Source organism: Ascidiella aspersa, chromosome 7, assembly GCF_963924565.1.
Source record: "Ascidiella aspersa chromosome 7, kaAscAspe10.2, whole genome shotgun sequence".
In the NCBI taxonomy this organism is placed as follows: Eukaryota; Metazoa; Chordata; class Ascidiacea; order Phlebobranchia; family Ascidiidae; genus Ascidiella; species Ascidiella aspersa.
Window position 1 is genome coordinate 476,416 of NC_139453.1, and position 18,444 is coordinate 494,859.

At 37.6% G+C, this 18,444-nt stretch overlaps 1 protein-coding gene across 1 annotated transcript in view; it reads right to left on the reverse strand.

The window, feature by feature from the left end:
• Nucleotides 1-3,913: 3,913 nt before the first annotated feature.
• The window catches only part of LOC146137172 (serine protease 23-like), a 33,279-nt gene continuing 18,748 nt past the window's right edge, over nucleotides 3,914-18,444 (reverse strand). The window contains exons 3-4 of the mRNA XM_083393418.1: nucleotides 7,218-7,397; nucleotides 3,914-6,599 (exon numbers count right to left, since the gene is read on the reverse strand). Coding sequence (XP_083249544.1) covers nucleotides 6,123-6,599; nucleotides 7,218-7,397 — 657 coding nt within the window. The 3' untranslated portion in view covers nucleotides 3,914-6,122. The remainder of the gene's footprint in view (nucleotides 6,600-7,217; nucleotides 7,398-18,444) is intronic.

Genomic DNA, 18,444 nt, shown 5'->3' on the forward strand with positions numbered 1-18,444 from the left:
ACAACTTACACGTTTGAAAACACAAACACTTATTAAATCACTCATCACATTGCAGGATTGTCAAATTAGGTTACCACTAGCAATTCTTCAAACAATCCCGTAATACATTTCAGCAGCAGAAACCAGCTGACCTCATCAGGGTTAATAATAAGAATAAAATAATTATAAAAAAATACTAATAGTTGTAAAAAATACTATAGTTTACCAATAAGGCACATCGCAAACTTATTTCACAAAACAAAACCTAAATATCAGAAATCAGTCCAGCGGCTTTTACTTTTGGTCCTAATTGCCTTAAGTACACTTCCCTGTGTTTTTACCACTGGTCGTCCATGTTAAGTGGTTCCAGTCCGGCGGTCAACGTTTGGCTTGCTCCCAAATGCAACCTAACCCTTTGTTTCAACAGCGGTGGCCAAGATCTGAGATCTTTCTGTCAAATACAACATTCCTCAGCCCACACACAAGCTGTCAATCAAGTGCAATTCCCAGATGCGCAGCCCTTAAGGTCAGTTGGTAAGGAATTAGTGCCGCTCGCTTACGGCCGCTCATTCTAGGAGTAAAGTACGAATTATAGTTGATCAGAACATGTAAGTTGGACGACATGGTTCACCTTTGTGCAGCAAATTGGCTTGGAGTTTGGCTTGCAGAAAAATACATTTAAAAATTGAACCCTGAGCAGAATGTTTTTTTTGATTTAAAAAAAACAAAAATAATAATCATCTCTTTAAAGCAAAAAGGAAATTCGCATTTTGCCGCACGTTTTATCTAAGGTCAAATGTCGGTTTTGGTTAAGTATGTAACAAAAACGTTTTTTGATTTTGTTGAAAGTAAATAATGGAAAAGAAGTAAAGAATGAAAAGTGTTTTTTACACACGGGTTAAATTGTTAACAATTATTTGTACTCAAGGCATAAAATGTCAATACTCGAAGTACAACAAGCAAAGCAACTCAAGTTTGACAAAAATCGAACCAAACATTACCACAAACGATTCGCACCTCAGGTAAATCACAAACAAACCAGAAGCTACAAACACAAGTTCCTCTTTTCTAACTCGAGCGACCAGTTAAAGTCGTCACGCTTCAGTGGCGCAGAGGAACGCGACCCCATTTGCTTCCACTTAAAAAAAATCGCGCCAACCATAGAAATTACCCCACCAGCTCCACAGAGGGGTAACACCCCCCTCACCCCTCTGCCCCTATATAGGATTAGGCGTGAGATTGCAGCTTTTTATCCAGATCGTTTTGCAGCATCTTCTTTGTTTGACCCTTTGGTCACGGCTGATTGACCTCACGTCACTTGATCTTTGACCCCAAGTGCTTGGGTTAAGTTTTTCGAAGCAATTGAACTGGACAGTAGAGTGACCACAAGGACATTTTTCACCTTATTTTGTAAATATACAAGCTTTTACAACCGGGGGTTATAAAAATGGCAAAAACATGTTAAAATGAAACCATTGGCTGAGAACTTGAGAAGGGATAAAAATGACAAAATCTTGAATCTAAAGTGTTCTAAAGCTTTTAAGAGAGCACGTGGTTTTAATTTCACTTTTGCGTCAAGTACGCGGTGAAGTTTTTCGTCAGTTGAAACTTTTGTTTTGACAGTTGATGGAATGTGAAACTGTTGGGATGCAAGGAAAATGTTAGAACTGTCTCTATGTATCGGTTTTTACGCTCAAACCTCAAGAATGAAACAAGTCATTGTAGAAAATATATTTAAAAAAGCCCTGGTTTAGCCATGTCATAGTTACAGCCTATTGCCTAAAATACATAAACAAAATGTTTGTTAAATATGAAGAACAATGTATTGACTGCCACTACTTGCCAGAACAAAAACATATTTATCTTGTAAAAACACTATTTAAAACCGGCGACAGTTTGACTGAATATTGTCGTATTAATGCTTCGGTTCAGCAGCTTGTCTCAGTTCCATCGACCCCGCCGGAAAGCAACCAGTCATCTGATCCCCAATCCACTTATTATGTTGAAATATTCATGGCGAGAGAGTCGTTCTTTAAAAAGAACTCGCAGTTGAATGCAGTGGGTTCCAAGGTATCCTGCTCTATAATGAAGCGAAGATTTAATCCTCTTTTAAAAATTACGTCATGCATTTACGACAACACTCTTCAGTAGAAAACTCTAATTCCTCAATGTTATATTGGTTGCCGAGATAATTAATATTACCAGCACGGTTCATACTTTTTCTGTTCTACTGTAAACCTTTGGTTAGGCCAGTGTTTCTTAACCTTTTTTACTTGGGGCGCACCTAGAGATGTATGAAAACGTGGCGGCGCAGCTTGCGAGCGAAGGGAGCGCGAAATTTTTGAGGTGTACCGATATTTCTCTTAAATTGGCTCCATTTTTTATTATATGGGTTTTATAGTTGCATATCTTTAAAGAGACTTTCAGCCTTTCACTAAAACGTTATTTTGTCCATTAAAGTCTTAATCCATTTAATTTTGGACTTATTTCGACATGTTTTTTCCTTTCGCTCGCGGCACACCTAGCAGCCTTCCATGGCGCACCAGCGCGCCGCGGCGCACCGGTTGAGAAACGCTGGGTTAGACTGTCAAAAAACATTAAACTTACACATAAAGTTTTCCTTAAAATTTTCCATGTTTGTTTTTCAGACACTTGAAATGAAGCGATCGATGTTTCAACTAAAATAGAGATTTGGAAATCCTATTGATAAACACACTCATAATAACCCACTCAAAATCTTCCCCAGACCATTCTATCAACTTGGTCTTAAACAGATGTTTTTTTAATGCTGCACAAATATACCAAGTCCATGTGGCTATTTCGAATACAACCTAATCACAGAGGAAATGTAAACACGTTTAGAAGCAATATTTAAACTGGCGTTCTTGAATTTTCTCAAAATATTAACAGTTTGTGCCATCGCCAGCAGACCGTGTCCGCGAGCCTTTTTGCAGACTATTACGTCATCATTACGTCATCCGAGGTTCGTTTTTCTATCAAAGCACGAATTTTAACTTTAGTTGTAGAGAAAACGAGAATCAGGTTTAAAATCATCGTTTATCAAAACATCTACCAGACAACAATGTCGTTCAGTATTTTGTAATGAATTTTATTTATTTGTTAATTTGCCTTTACTTTATTTCATGCATTAATTTCCAAGGCTTACAGTTACACAGACACTAAATAATTCATTATGACGGTAGCTCTACAAATATACCCTTTACTATTACGTCATATGAATTTAGTTTTTGCGTGAAACTTATTTCAACGCGCTCGGTTTTGCCCCGCCTACTTTTGGCGCGCCACGCCCCTTAGTGGGTGCATTGTGACGAAACACAGCCCCGATAAAGTTGTGGTGAGGGCTTGCTTATCTCACTAGAAGCCACATTATTAAGTGCGCCTGAAAAGCAATTTATCGAGCAATTGGAAAGTTTGCAGCGGAAGTTGACGGGAAACTAACAAGACTACAATATTTGTTGGAGACCCTAGGCTTAACGATCATATTTACTTAGCGATCATAGTATAAAAAAGGTTTAAGCCATAAACATTTATCCCTTTAACATTGTTGTGATACATGTCGTACACGAACAACCAATTGGAAGTTCGGCGCAGTACAAGTTATGCCGGGAAAGCAAGACCAAACACCAAACTACAATATTTGTTCACTTTTTTGGGCAAGACTATTTTATTTTAATTGATTGTTAAACTCAACAAACGTATTTATAGACATTTTTATAACTCTGTACGAAAGGTTTAAACCACAGACATCTACAATAAGCCTTTTGCCATTGCTATGAAACGTACACAACTAGCGATGTCCCTGAAGACCGCTTCATAGCCCCCCAATGCCCCGATTAAAGAACCCCAGGGGGATTGAGGGCCCCGGTTGAAAACCCTGACCAACTCAGTCTCTCATCATAAACCAGTCAATGACCACAAGCGTCTTTTTGTATTTGATGGCGACCAAGCCGATAATAATAACAAGCAGGCGACACAAGAACACGGGTGAGGAATGCAGTCAAAGGTCAGGGGTCACGGGTCAGATTGAGTGGTGGAATCCGCGGGAACGGTGCTGCCACAAGCTTAAGTAGCCGTTTTAGACGTTTTTTACTCTTGATATTGTATAAGATTGCTGTGGTTGATATGCCATGACGTCAAATTGTTAACAGTTGGTGACGTCAGAAATTTCAAGGCAAGATGTGACGTCACAATATGAAATACTGGTATGGTTGTTTGTTTACTTTAAATATTGAATCTACTTTTGATTGCAATTGCTTAAATGCATCGAATAAAATTTTAGTTAAATGTATTTTTATCCGCAACAAATTGGAATTTATTGTTGCAGCTTTACGGCGATGCAAGCGTTCAAGCAACTAAGGAGCCGACGGATATGTTTATGCTGAAGAAGAATCTGACAAAAAAAAGCGGAAAGTCGATGTTTGATGAAATTATGGTTTAATTGACGCAAAAAAGTGTTAAGGGATTTATTAATGAATTTTGACCTTACAAAGCCTGTAACAATAGATTGAGATTTTAAAAGACGCGTTTTGCAAGAATAACACATATTAAGTAAAAACAAAAAGAATCGTGCACGAAACATCTATTACTTTTGATGAAGTATCACTGAAGGTGAGGTTTAAGAATGAACTTTTACTTTCTGAAACAGTTGATTAATTTATTGAATTTTCGACTGAATTTTCTCGAAGCGGCGTTTGTTGATTTTTTAGGTTGCTGCCATTAATAAATATCACTATTTACACGGGTGCGGACCGAATACGTCACAAAAACAATACCACAAGTAAAAAAATCGTCGAAAATAAGCAAATAAGGCTGGAAAACGGGAAGATACCAGTCATGTAAAATAAGATAACGCTGCTGTTAAAACCAGGCTTTGGAAAACTAGTTTAAGTTAAAACAACACTTTAAAATTAGCTCTAAATATCGCCTTCAACAAGTGATCGATATAGCAGCCAGTAGTTCTGCAGCACTTTAGCAAATTGCTGATTTATTGACTTGCTGTGTACGTGAGGGTTGCCAAATATCGCCTCAGCAATGTTGGCCTACTCGTCGCTTATATACGCCAAACAAGCAGAAGCTTAAAAGGTCCTTTCATGTCCTGGACAAATATTAATCTAGCGGCAAGGTCGTTTGAAGGTCGAATATTGGCGTGTCGTAGGACCGCTGCTGCTTCAACTCCAACATTAGCCTCGATAAGCAAAACACACAGAAAGCAATTTGTCACAATTGGTTCATACTTAGGGGAACACCCCAGATAACAGTCAAGTTGGATAATTAATTAAAGTTTTTCTTAATAGATGTTAACGGAATTTGTTCTGGTAATTTGAGCTGGCGTCAGAATGCAGGCGTTTAACGAGATACTGATTTGTGACTGTTAATTTGTGTTGAGGTTTTATTTACTTATATAACCCGTGGCCTAAAGTTGTGATAACAGTTAAATTGCAATAGAAAATGAATAATTGATTCTTTTTATAGTATTTTTAAGGGGCCGTGTCAATGCTTTCGCTGCCAATAAAACGTTAAAAGTCGAAAGAAACGTTTAAATGATTAAAAAATGAATCTGTATATATTTTCCCCTCGATTCAATATAAATGGCAGTCGGTAAAGCAAAAATCGTCTCAGAAAAAGAAAGAAAGTTAAAATGTCCAGCACGAAAAAAGGCGTAAAGACGAATATATTTATGTATATATGCTGCAACGCGTGTAACTGTACAGACAAGGTGGATACGTGAAGTTATATGCTGTTTTGCGAATCTCCAGAAAACAAAAGTGCGAAAAGTTTCGAAACAAACGTGGAACATCGATCGAGTAATTGGGCTAGCGCGAAAAATCTCCGATTGTGAAACAAAACAAATATAAATTTTGACAAAAAAGCACATTAGTAGTTTAAGCATTACTTGTTTATAGAAGCTTCGGAACTTAAACTTTTACTATTTCCCCTTTAAAATCATGTTAAAAATAATGCGTTGGTGTGCTTCGTTTAAACAAAAACATGGCATGGTTACGTCACAATAGGCTATCCTCGCTTCGCTGCAGCGGTAAGCTGACGTCACAATAGACACATGAATACCACGAGGGCGCGCCAGAGAGTGCGCGACGACATTTAACTTCAATTGGGGAGCGATTCTAACCGCTTCTGCATTGGCTGTAATCGCCCTTGGCCCAGAAGCAGATCTGGGCGTATTTGAGCGGCGTGATTCGGACCCCGGTGTTGTACTCCTTAGGGGGCGTCCCCTTGGCCCCCTCGACCCACTGGTGGCCCGAGAAGACCCCGATGACCCTCCGGTCCCATGTGGTCGTGTTGCGGTCGAACATGCGGATGTATATGCCAGCACCTGATGTACCCCTCTCTGCATCGCAATAGTTGTAGATCATGTCTCCTGTCTGCTCCTCTACCTGGCAGTAGCGGTATCGCATCTGGGGCTTTTTGTTGCCGTCGAACGCAGTGAAGTGGATCCGGCCCGAGCGGGGGAGGTCGGACTTGGGGGGGCTCAGACCCAGCTTCATGAAATCCTTGCCCAGGGCGCGCTTCAGTTCGAGCACAGCGTAATCGAACTCAACCTTAAGTTGGGTGGAAGCCTGGCCGCGACGTTGAAGCCACGCCTGTGGGTAAAAATGTGGGTTAAAGGGGTAAATTGGGGTTATATTATGTAGTTTATTAAAAAAGTTGATAATATATAGTTTGGTCGTCGGATTTAAATAACGATATTGTCACGACCAAGGTAAAGTATGTAAATATGCAACTTTTGAGATGTATTATCAACTCAAGAGTTATCAGATGTAAATAAATTACGACAAAAAAATATTTTTCCCCTAAAAGTGCCAATAACTACCCACGAAAAAATAAGACCCCTTTTGTAAACACCCCGCTACTAATGTGGGTCTGTGGATGCCATGTTAACCACATCATTAAATCAAGAGTTATCAGCTTCAAACTGAATTGTAGCAAAAGTACCTTTACAGTAATTGCCTTAAAAATTACTACCCACGAAAAGTAACCCGGGTTCAATATAATGCCGCTTTAAAATGTTAACACTCTAAAAGTTACCCAAATAAGTTCAGTTTATTAATACCCCACTAAACTTTTCGCTGCAAACGAGCCAATAGTAGTGTTAAACCCACCAATGCTTCACGTAGGATTTCGTAAGGTCCAGATTTAAAACTTCATTACCCAAATAAGCCTCCTTTCTCAAACACCCCACAAAACTTTTCGCTACAAACCTGTGGGATGTGGGTCTTCTTTGCTCTGGTCCACCTGAACTTCTGCACAGTCTTGGAAGGAGCGCTCCTCCTTGATCGGACCTTCTTGCTCTTCTTATTCTTGTTCTTCTTCCTTTTATTCTTCTTGCCTTTCCTCAACTTCTTGTTCACGTACCTCCCCACACGCAGTCTCTTCACTCCCTGAAAGAAAATAAAAGTTGGTTTAATACTGTTTTGATCGAACCTAAGTGTTGGAAGGATGTTAAATGTTTAGTTGTAATAAAAACTTTCAATTTTTATTTTTTTAAGGTTTTTGATTCACTGCAATTTTGTAATATTGTAATTTTGTTAATTCTAAAACTGTGACGTCGCTGATAACAATCATTGTTGTTAAATCAATAAAAAAGAACAAAAACATTTTGTATTTCAACCCCTTCTTTTTCAAGCAATCGTACTTCCAACAGTTAAATTGACATTTGATTCTAAGTTGTAGGCGGAGCATAAAAAACACATATATGGTCTGTGCTAAAACTTTAGTGGTCAGTTAGCACATTACGTATGTGTGCTGTGTTTCAAAGCATGTTGTGCACCACTTAATATGTCACCAGCATTGCGGCTTCGAGGTGAGGACACGCGGTAGAAAGGAATGATAAAAACCACACAAATTCCTATCAACACGCGCATATTGTGGCGTCACACTGAGCACGTGGCCATAAATATAGCATTGTGACGACAAAAGTGAGACATTGTTGCATAACAATGGTCGGTGGTGCTTGGCGAGGCGTGAAATGTAAAGTTTACAACGAACAGACGAAGTGTTAAAGAAATTCCTTTCAACGATGTTTTGGAAACTATTTTTAGCGCATTTGCTTTTGCAAGAGCGGAATGGTAATATTTATTTTGAGGTTAATTTCAAGCCTCACAATCTCAGAATTTGCTGGATGTTTTAATTGGTATGGCGTAAACCTCAAAAGTGTATTCAGGTTAAGGTGAGTACGATTTTAAACTGCTTTGATAACCAGATAACATGACGAAATGGATTGTTAGTCAGATATTCCAAACAATTGATCCAACCTACCAAAAAAACTTTACGTTAAAATGAACTAAATGTGCTGTTTCAAAGACGAGTTATTTAACAAATTCCCCCAAAACACACCTAAAAATACACATACACCAATCACATTTCCAGATGTTATCAACCCTCTGCTATCAAACAAATGTCGATATAAGCAGGAAATTAGTTTTTTTTTTGTTTTTAATTGCAAGAGATCGTTTGTAAACTTGAATTTAAAATGTTGAGCAAGTTAATCTCAGACTTAAGTTAATACGCTTTAAACACAACACAGTCTTAAACCTTAAGAAGTGCATTGCACCCACAAACCCCGGCAACCAGCATCACTTATATGTAATCCCGATGTAGTTTTAGTGTCACTTGGTTATCGCTCGGTTTAATGCGCTTCTTGTGTGGCGTGTTTTGATCGCTTATATCTCTGCAACTAGCGCCAGTCGTATTTGCTGAACGCTCAATGCGACATCCACTTCAAACCACGGAAAGCTAGATTTAATCGTGACAAGTGAAACCGGCTCCATGCGAGCTTCGTGTAGCAACTTTAAGCTAGTTGCTATGTGCTGAGGTTTGTTGAGATCTGCGCTCAAACATCCAACAACATTCCTCGCACGTTCGGCCAGTTTTTGTGGCTAATTTACAAGCGGCCGGCTACATTTTTACTACTATCATATCGTGTATAAATTGACCGATATCGCTCTATTGAACCAATAACACGTCTTATTGAATAATAACTTTGCATGATGCTGAACATAATAAACCAAACACTGTTTTAAATCTGCCAAGCAATCAATGAATAAACAACTCTAAAATAAAAAGTTTAAATTCGAATAGATATTATAAATTTAACCGGTAATTTATTTTATGAAGGTAATAAACCACAGTTAACAACCACTGGTCTGGTGTAATTTTTTTTATTTCGGGATAAAGTAGGTTTTATAACATTCAGGTTATATTAAATTGAACTAGCTAAATAAGTGAAAACTACAGAAAAGCGTGGTTAGAAGAGCGGGCCGTTAAGTAGCCTAAAAAGTTGGCCATTAACCTGTAAAGCCGCTCGGCATTTTCCAATTTAAGTAGCTTCAATCAAAAGCAGGGTAAGTTTGCGTTTGAGGCACATATGCGGAATAATCCTGGCTATGTTATTATATATGGGCCGCACATTAATCTTGGATTCATCAGAGTCACTTTTCGACAATAATCCAGACTCTGATCCATTTGTTTGTTGTGTTTGTGTTAATCGGAATGCGAAAAGGTTTCTAGCATAATAAAAGCAATCCTAATTAATAATTAAAGCCCCACAGATTTGTTTAAGAGTGTTTTGACAGGTATTTACAAGGCATCCAGGAAATCTTATTTATAATTAGCCTTAACTGTTAGTGTATATCGCAGCTATTTGACCGCCCCCTTCATTGGGAATTAAAGGGAAGTTACAGGGGACAAAAGCATGTAATAATCGCTAGTTAAACTTATTTGCTTTGTTAAATGTGACTCCTACATTGTGCTTTTGTAACAATACATGCACAAGGGGGATTTTGAAAGCCCTCGGGGGCCAGTTATGGAAGATTGAGGACCACTGGTTTAACATCACGGATCTGTAATGTAGTTTGACTATAGATGCCAAAGCCAAAAAACACAAGTATCTTAATAAGATCGTAATAAAGACGTTTCACGACGATGCAAAGAAAACATTTTTTTAAGATGACGTCGATTGACTTATTTGGCTTTCATTTCCAAACAGGTGTAAGTTTTCGAAGGTGTCTAATATGTCATCCACAGGAATATTTAGTTTCCCCAAATCATCGTATGTTGAATAAATGTCAAATATATCAAGTTCCACTGTTCGTTTGGCGAGAGGAAATTACCGGGTCGTTCCAGCAAGATAATCGCTTTGACATAAGCACCTGATGAAATTACATGCCCAGTGGGGCTTAGGTGGTGAACCGCATTTGGAAATACTCGCATATGTCTTGAAACTATAGAGACAGGTGCTTCGGTGTGTTGCGATGTTACCCGCTTGTGAATATCCGCTCAGTTTGTAATTTGATGAAGGTTTGTGGTTGCAGTTGGACGTGGAAGAAGTATTAAAGCTCATACAGAAGGATGTGGTGTTTTGTGGGGCATTTAGACTATGATTTATTCATTATGAACATTGAACGTTAAATTTAAATAGGTTCCCCCACGTATTTTCATTTACAAAAGGGAAAAACATTACTTTAAAGATATATAAGGATCTTATACTTCAGAATAGTCAGTCTACGCCTTTTTTCCTTATAAAATAATAAAAAAAATCACTCATTGTTGCGATTTAGTGTTTTGGACCTTAACCGTTTCTATTGCAACTACAGCTAGCACCTGATGTAGCAAGCCGCCAACAAACTGTGCATACCACAAGTGTTTGTCGGGTCAGTTGACCTTTCATGTAATGGGCTTAATTTTTTAACTATTTCGCTGCAGATTTTCTAGCAAACTTGTTGGTATTGGGCGTTGGCTTATTCTGAAGCGTTTATCTTGGTCAAAAAAGTTGATTTAAAACAAATCATTTCGATACAAACCCATAAGCTGGACAAGTAGATAAAAATCCAAAAATGTAAATAACAAGAGAACTTAGCGCTTGGTGAAGTTGCTCTGTCAGCTGCCCTCAGTATTTAACTGGCAGATTAATTTATAAACTATTTATACACATTTAAAAAGAAGCTTCGCAATTTTAAAAGTAGCTCATTAAGCTGACTAAATATTTCGGTGTAAATGCGATGTTTGTTTGCAGTTGGCAATTGCACAACTTTAACGGACGGAGTCGACAAAAACATAAAAAGTGCATCGGCGGTTGCTTAATCTGCTGCCGAGTGCAGAACTTGTAAGCAGCCCAAGTTAAGACAAGCTTGTAGAGATTCGCGCGGAATTTGTAGATAATCTAGCAACAACAAACAGCAGGAGACTACATCCGCAAACCATGAACACTGTTCGAAGTTGGAAGCATGCCAAGGTAGGTTTATTACTGCACAACAATCTACGGTAATACTTCCTGTATCCGGAGCACTATTGTCGAAACACGAAATTTTAGAGCTCAAAAAATGCTCAGAAATGCAACTTTTATCGTTTGGGATTGATAATTAAAAAAGCGAACTTTTTTGTTAAAACTAACAATGCAGGTAATTATTTAATTGGTGAAATATTGACTGAAGAGCGTAAAAAAACGATGTAATTATATTCAAGTTTTTCTGTGAAGGTTCGACGTATCCAACAAATGCAAAGAAACGCTAATTAATTTACATTACCCATAAAATAAAAAAAGTTTACAGAGCGAAATATAAATTGTTGGAATAAGCTGGTCTTCGAAATATTGTTGTGATAAATACCGAAATATAACGTTAACAAAGCCGAAAAAAAAAACGCTTCAATTATTTTCGTTTTTCGCCCAATTTGTTAAAACCACGATAAAAACTGGAACACTTGTAAAAAGTGTCAGATACGAAAACTTAGCGAGGTAGTTTCAGTAATTGGTGGCTGTTCGTCATCCAAGCGAAGCATTTTGTGGCAAATATTTCATTCCTGGCAAATCACCCGAAGCAAGTCAAGAGAAAAAAAAACAACATTGCACAGGAAGCTTCGCGCGCTAAACACAATCCACCTTTGTTGCCACACAAGCAGAGCACTGTGACGTAACAATGACGATAAAGGAAGTCGCGATTCTAGAAGCTTGGGTTTCTCGCGGCGCTAAAGTTGTAAGGGGGGTTTAGGCGACCGACAATTTGTCAGTTTAATTCAGGGTTTGAGGGGTAAAAATGCCCCCTAAATCCTCAACGCTGTGGTTTAGGTGTTACACTCGCCAATAATGCTTTCCATATTCATCAATCATAAACGACCACACACGCTTATTACAGGATATATACAATCTCCCGCATATTGGGGGGATTATTGTTGGTTTTGTATGAACTTGTGTTATACTTTAGGTTGGTGAAAGAACATTTTATTTGATCAGCACATTTTTAAACGTGTGTGTTTGTAGATCACAGAAGTACAAAATTTTGTGGACTTTTTATGGAACTTTGCATAAAAGTAGGACTTGTTGTTATCTTAAAAACGACAATCACGAGTTTTCCTTTTCAAAATTGTCATGTATATATATATATTTGCAATCGCCATTAAATTTCTTCGACATTTTACGATTTTAATTACAAGCAATCAAAAAATGAGACGCTTTCCTTGAAGCAATGTAAAGGAAAAGCTTTAAGCTGTCCAAGATAAAGTTTCACTTCTCCATAAAAAGGCTCCTGTATGTTTATGGTTTCACTCAACAGGCCGACTCGCGCGTCACATTATGACGTCATATAAGCAAAAGGAAGTGATCAAAGCGGACAAGGTCAGTTCAAAGGTCGCGTTTTAAACAAGTTGTTTGGGGCTTTGTGACGAAACAAGGGAAAGGTAAAAGTTTGTTTGTGTTCAAAATCAATGAGATTAAATCTTAGTTGAAGCTAATAACACTGGATAATGTAATATAACGTAAAAACATGACTTAAAAATCGCTAAAACACTTGTTTTGGCCACCAGAACCCTAGACTTTGTTTCAGAATAAAGCTAGAATATTTAAAAAAATTAAAGATATGAATATAAACTAAAAAAAACAGTGTCGAATTTTCAATTTTGATTAAAATATTTGATTTTTTTCCATACAGCTCTGCGCTTATGGAATGTCTAGCTTACTTGAGCTGGCAGACTTACACGAATTTTATGAATGGGCGGTTGTACGCTACTATGGCAGCTATAAATATCAGAATGATTTTACGAATGACTGAACCTTGTCTGAACCTTATGTTGTAAGCATTCAATGGCAGTGCCAATGTTATGGTCGGATGTATTTGGTCAATTTGAATTTCTAATAACCTCGTCGGTTGTAGTTCAAGATTGCTCCAAGTTGGGATTGGGTTCCGGGACATTACTTTGGGTTCATTAACTTCAAAGTTTTATAAGAATACAACTTGAAAAAGTGAAATAGCTTAAGGTTGTACTTAGACGTAGAATAAATATATTTTGTGAAAATTTTATTTCGTCAACGTTCGGAATAAATCTTTATTGACAAATGACTAGATACGGTTTGTATAAGCTCCTCTATTCTAAATATTCATTGTACGTCTACAACCTCCAGCCATTATCTTAAGATTTATTCAAACGTTCACATAACGCTACCTTCTTTATGCTACCCTTCTTCTTTGATATTCATTCTACTTAGAACAACCTTAATTAGGTATTTAGCTTGTCGTGTTGAAATAATTTAAAACATTAGATGTGACTCCAGGGTTTGTCTGGATTCCAAAAGTATAATTCCTCAGAGGTATTTCGGCGCCCTGGAAGGCCTAATGGCGCCGCAAGTTATTCCGTCTGGGCCACAAAATTATTTCAATGAAGTCACACGCTCAAGCAATTGGACCCTGACCTCTGACCTTAAATCGGCGAGGTTGGGGTTAAAGTTGAGAAAGTTCATCCCATTACGAAGGAGATATGCTTGATCCATATCAATTGCCAAGTGTATTTATAATATTAGAGATAATGATTGACAGGAAAAATTGTCAAAGATAAAAGGGAATAAATAAGAAAACATTGTTTAAATCTTTTCTCACCCACTTTATATTCAAAGTCAACTTTTTTTGTTTTAACTTTAAAAAACCTAAATTTTTTTATAAAGCTTCTTAAGTAGTTGATTTCACTTACAAGCGTTAAATGTGGTCTAAGTTTAACTATTGATTGATCGTTATTATTGTTACGTCACACTCGCCCTCTTTGTTCATTGCATTCTGGAAGCGAAACTGTGTTTCAGCGCTAAACCAAAGTCGCGCGTAAAACCGCTTTTGCTTTTCCCGGAAAGAGAAGAATCGATTCATTGTCTTGTCAACAATGGCCTTATTGGCCAAGGCAAATGTTACGCAGCAATCAGCTTTGTGTACCGATTGTCTCGTCACAAACAATCGGGAATTGTTTATTTTCAAACCTCGTGTGGGTTTGAATTGACAAGTTCGGTAGTTTACAATGTTTGCGCCAATGCGAGGGCTTGTTTATCGTCTGGCTGATGCCTTTGTTCAGATCCGGAAACAACAAAACCTTTAACTTAATGTCTCTGCAAGTTTCAACAAGGGTGACATTCAGCAGACTTTCGAAACAATAGTACGAAAAACTGGAGATTTCAAAGCAAGCTAATAATTGTTTCCTAAGCAAACACGTTTAGTGCTATGTCAACTAGCTGAAGGCAGTTTCTGGTAATAGTAAATGGTCGTTGAAGTCAACCTTAATGCAAGCCTTTCAACGATTTTTCTGCAATCAAATTTTAAAACGTTTTAAGTACATACAGAGTTTACAGTCAAATAAAATGTGTCTTCTTCCTTATTTGCAAAATTACAGCGATTTACTTTTTCAAGAGTCGCGACTGTTTAGTAGTTTACCCAAACTTTATGTTTATATTTCCCTAAACGTAAACACACAGTCGCGTGGATTCCAAAAGCGTATCAAGCTTAGTTCCAGCAGACATCAAGCACACCTATCCCCTTTACCCTCCTAAACCTCCCCCTTACTTCTCAACGTTTTGTTTCAAAGCTCCCTGTCGGTCACGCTTGGATGAGCGCGCGATTGCGGTGGTGATACGCTTGAGTGTGCACGCATGCTTCAAAGAAATTGTTTGATGCGGGAGGTTTTTGATGCTCGTTTGATTTCCAACTCGCTTTTCGTGTCCGCTTTAATAAATTTATGAAACTGAGCACCTTTCTTCACTAAAGCTGATCAAATAACTGCATTCTATCTGTTTTGGGTTTGCAATTTTGCGGCTTAATTTTCACCAAGTAAGACAGTTCAAGAAAAATACAAAAGCCGTTAAATCGACTTATATAGCCTTTTTCAAGCAAATACTTTCTATTTTCAAACATTTTTTTTTCTGTTTTTAACCTAGACGATTTTTTGTCATAATAATGTAAATTTTAGGTGGAACACCTGTTCAGGTTTAACAGACTTTCATGCCCAGGAAAATTATTTTCAAAATCAACTTTTGTGAGAGTATGAAAAAAATAACTTTTGGATAAAATTACTAGCACAGATAAGCGAGCTATCGGTTACAAAGTGGATTACATAACTCCCAACGTCATCAACTTGGCATTTCTACGTTTGGATGACGTAATTTAACCATTGTGGATCGCAATACCTTATTTGGAAATATCCCAAGTTAATTTATGTGAGTGAAATTTAAACGCTGAAATCTACAAATCTGATTTGCGCATCATGTTAATGCTATTCAACAATTATGTACATGAATACGCATTTCCGAAAGCGATTTATGCGTTTATTGAATACTAAAAGCTTATTCTATGAGTTAAAAACATTCTATGAGTTAAAAACATTCTATGAGTTAAAAACATTCTATGAGTTATTGTGTAACAAGGTCGCCTGAAATATTGTTGAAAAATGCAGTCATTGAATTTGCACTTCTTGACGCTAAAAGCTCCATTCACCCCTATTCAGCTGGGGCAAGTTTAACCCATTTAGAGCGGGTTTTGCAAAGCGAGCCCCGCTAATGGTTTCCGTCTCGTCAGACTTCGAGTGTCAACTTTGCAGGAAACCTCGTTCTTTGCCACCTTTGATGACTAAACCCGCCCCCTCTATCTGTGTGTCCTATATGTGTGCGCGCGTGCATGCGTGCGTGTGTGCGACGTGTGTGTGTGGGTGTAGCGCCAGTATGCGACCCAAACACCAACGGAACCCAAGGTTACACAAGCTGTGGGATGGCGAGTTTCTCGGGTTAATACCTTACAAGGGCCTTTATATCACAGCGTGGGTCCATTACGACAGGTGAGATTTATCGACTTATTTCACGGCGGCAACCAACATACCTAGAATGACTGCGTAGACAAACCAGGGTCCTCACAAATGTACTGTTGTTTCTAATAAATCACGGTTACGCGAAGCAACATTACAACATGTCGTCCAAACAATGCCAATTGATTTATAGTTTTCTTTTGTAGACTCCGACGTTATGATTATCGATAAATATCATTGAAGAAGATTAACAAAAAATAGCTCTAATGGTTGTTAAAAGCCAAGTTTACATGTAAAAAAGATTTAAAAATGAACATAGATTTATTTGAAACGTTTAAAGTGCTAATGTGGAAATCTTGTGACACTGACGATAATTTGTTTCGCAATGTTGAAAAGAACTCGTGCAGTCGTGATTCATCAGGTCAAAGAAGGAATAATAGTAAGTAAAATGCAAGAAGATACGTAAGCGCGAATAAAAGGCGATAAAACATGGCAAGTCTGGTATTTCCACGGCACACGCTTGCTGACAGGTGGAACTGGCGCAGAACCAGTGAGTCAAGAAAGTGCTGCCTACTTCTGTATGTGCTTTGATATCCCTTCTACATAGTTCTAGGTTTAAAGCAGCATTTAAACCTTGCTGAACAAAACCACAAATTCCAACCTTGTTCACCAGCCTTCCTTTATCGGTTCACCAACACGTGTAAGGGTTTATGAGGTGTTGGGAATGTTGGCTGCGACATGAAGTTACTAGTGGGCGTGGCCGAAAAATATGTAAAGAATTTTTCACGTTGTCTCTGGTAAAATCTTAATATAAAGAACTAAAACGTTTTATGGTCTCCTTATATTTAGGATATGGTGTTTATATTCTCATAATTTAAATCATTATTTTTATTTTTGGGGTGTTTGCTAAAACCGGAAAAGGCCCATTTATCTAAAAGTTTACCTATCACCGTAAAACTTGGCTGTAATCAATCATTGGCGAAGGGAAAGAAAATAAGCAATGATCTGGGGTTGAATAGAATTTTACTCGGCTTTGTTATAGATTAAGCCGAGGCTCTTGACCTAACGGAGCTAATAAGGTTTTTATCGAACAAATGAAGTTCAGAATATCGAAGCCCGTATACAGAGCATTTGTTGAAAATAACCAAAGAGACATCGGAAACGTTCAAAATGCTTCCTACTTCTGTATGGGCTTTGATATTCATTTCACGTCTAACTACAACCTCCAGCCATTATGCTACAAATTAAATCATCTTAATTTTAAAATCAAATTATCCTAATTTACCTAAAATTTAATGGTTATTTACGCAACTGGTTCCCGACTGGAACCAGTTATGGTTTACAGCTTAAGTTAAATCCCACAATATTTGCTTTTATTTGCTTGAAGCGACCAACGCAATGCATCAAAGTCGGTTGACAAAAAATAAAGCTTTCAAACATTCCAAACATCTCGGAAATAAAGTGCTCTGGAGCCTGGGTTTAAGGCTGGAAAAACATTTGGGATGAAAGTTAATATTTTGAGCTACCTGCGAGTTGCCTTATGACAACACAAACACATTATCACTGTTCGGGCTGGTTCTGGGGGGTTGGGGGTGTTTTTGTTATTTGAGGGGGGTTCTGGTGTTGTGTTATCGCCAGGGTGGCCGGGAACTAAATACACATTAGCGTGAGAGCTAAATAAACTGGCATTTGGTTTGGAGAGCTTTTCCTGACAACTTACATATTATGTTTATGACGATTCAACAATTTTCTGCTTTAAAAAAAAGTTCTAAAAAAAATAAAAATAAAAATCGGAGATAATTTTAAGATAAAAAATCTTCGTAACGAAAAAACAAATTTTGGATTAATACCCTGAAAATCATTATAATTTCACAGTTGTTATACGTTTTTTTATTTGACAATATTGATGACGTCATTTGGTATCGGAGGCGATTCTTTTTGACAAAAATATCGGTCACCAAAACAAACTTTAAAGTATCGACATTTCCGATAAAACAACCTTCGTTACAGTGTTGTGTGGGAAACTACTGGATCGGCTAGATCTGAATCAGAGGTTCATAAACTGGGATCCGTTGGCCCCTTGCGATACGTGGCTAGTTTTAGGGGTACAAGTTAATGGATTTGAGTGTGGAATTCAAAAATAAGACATATTTTTTCAAAGAAAAGTTTAATTAAAAAAGGCTTTAACGTCTTTTGCTAAAATGCAATTAGATTTATTTTTTCATTTTAGTTACATATTTGTTGGGCCGAAAATAGAAGGTTTCTTAGGTATTTTTGTTTTACAATTTATGCGAAACGTTGGAAAAAAAGACCCTTGATCTAAATTAAATTTCGTTTTGCTTTAAAAACATCTTATTGTTTGTTTCATGCGGAGATAAAACTTCGAAA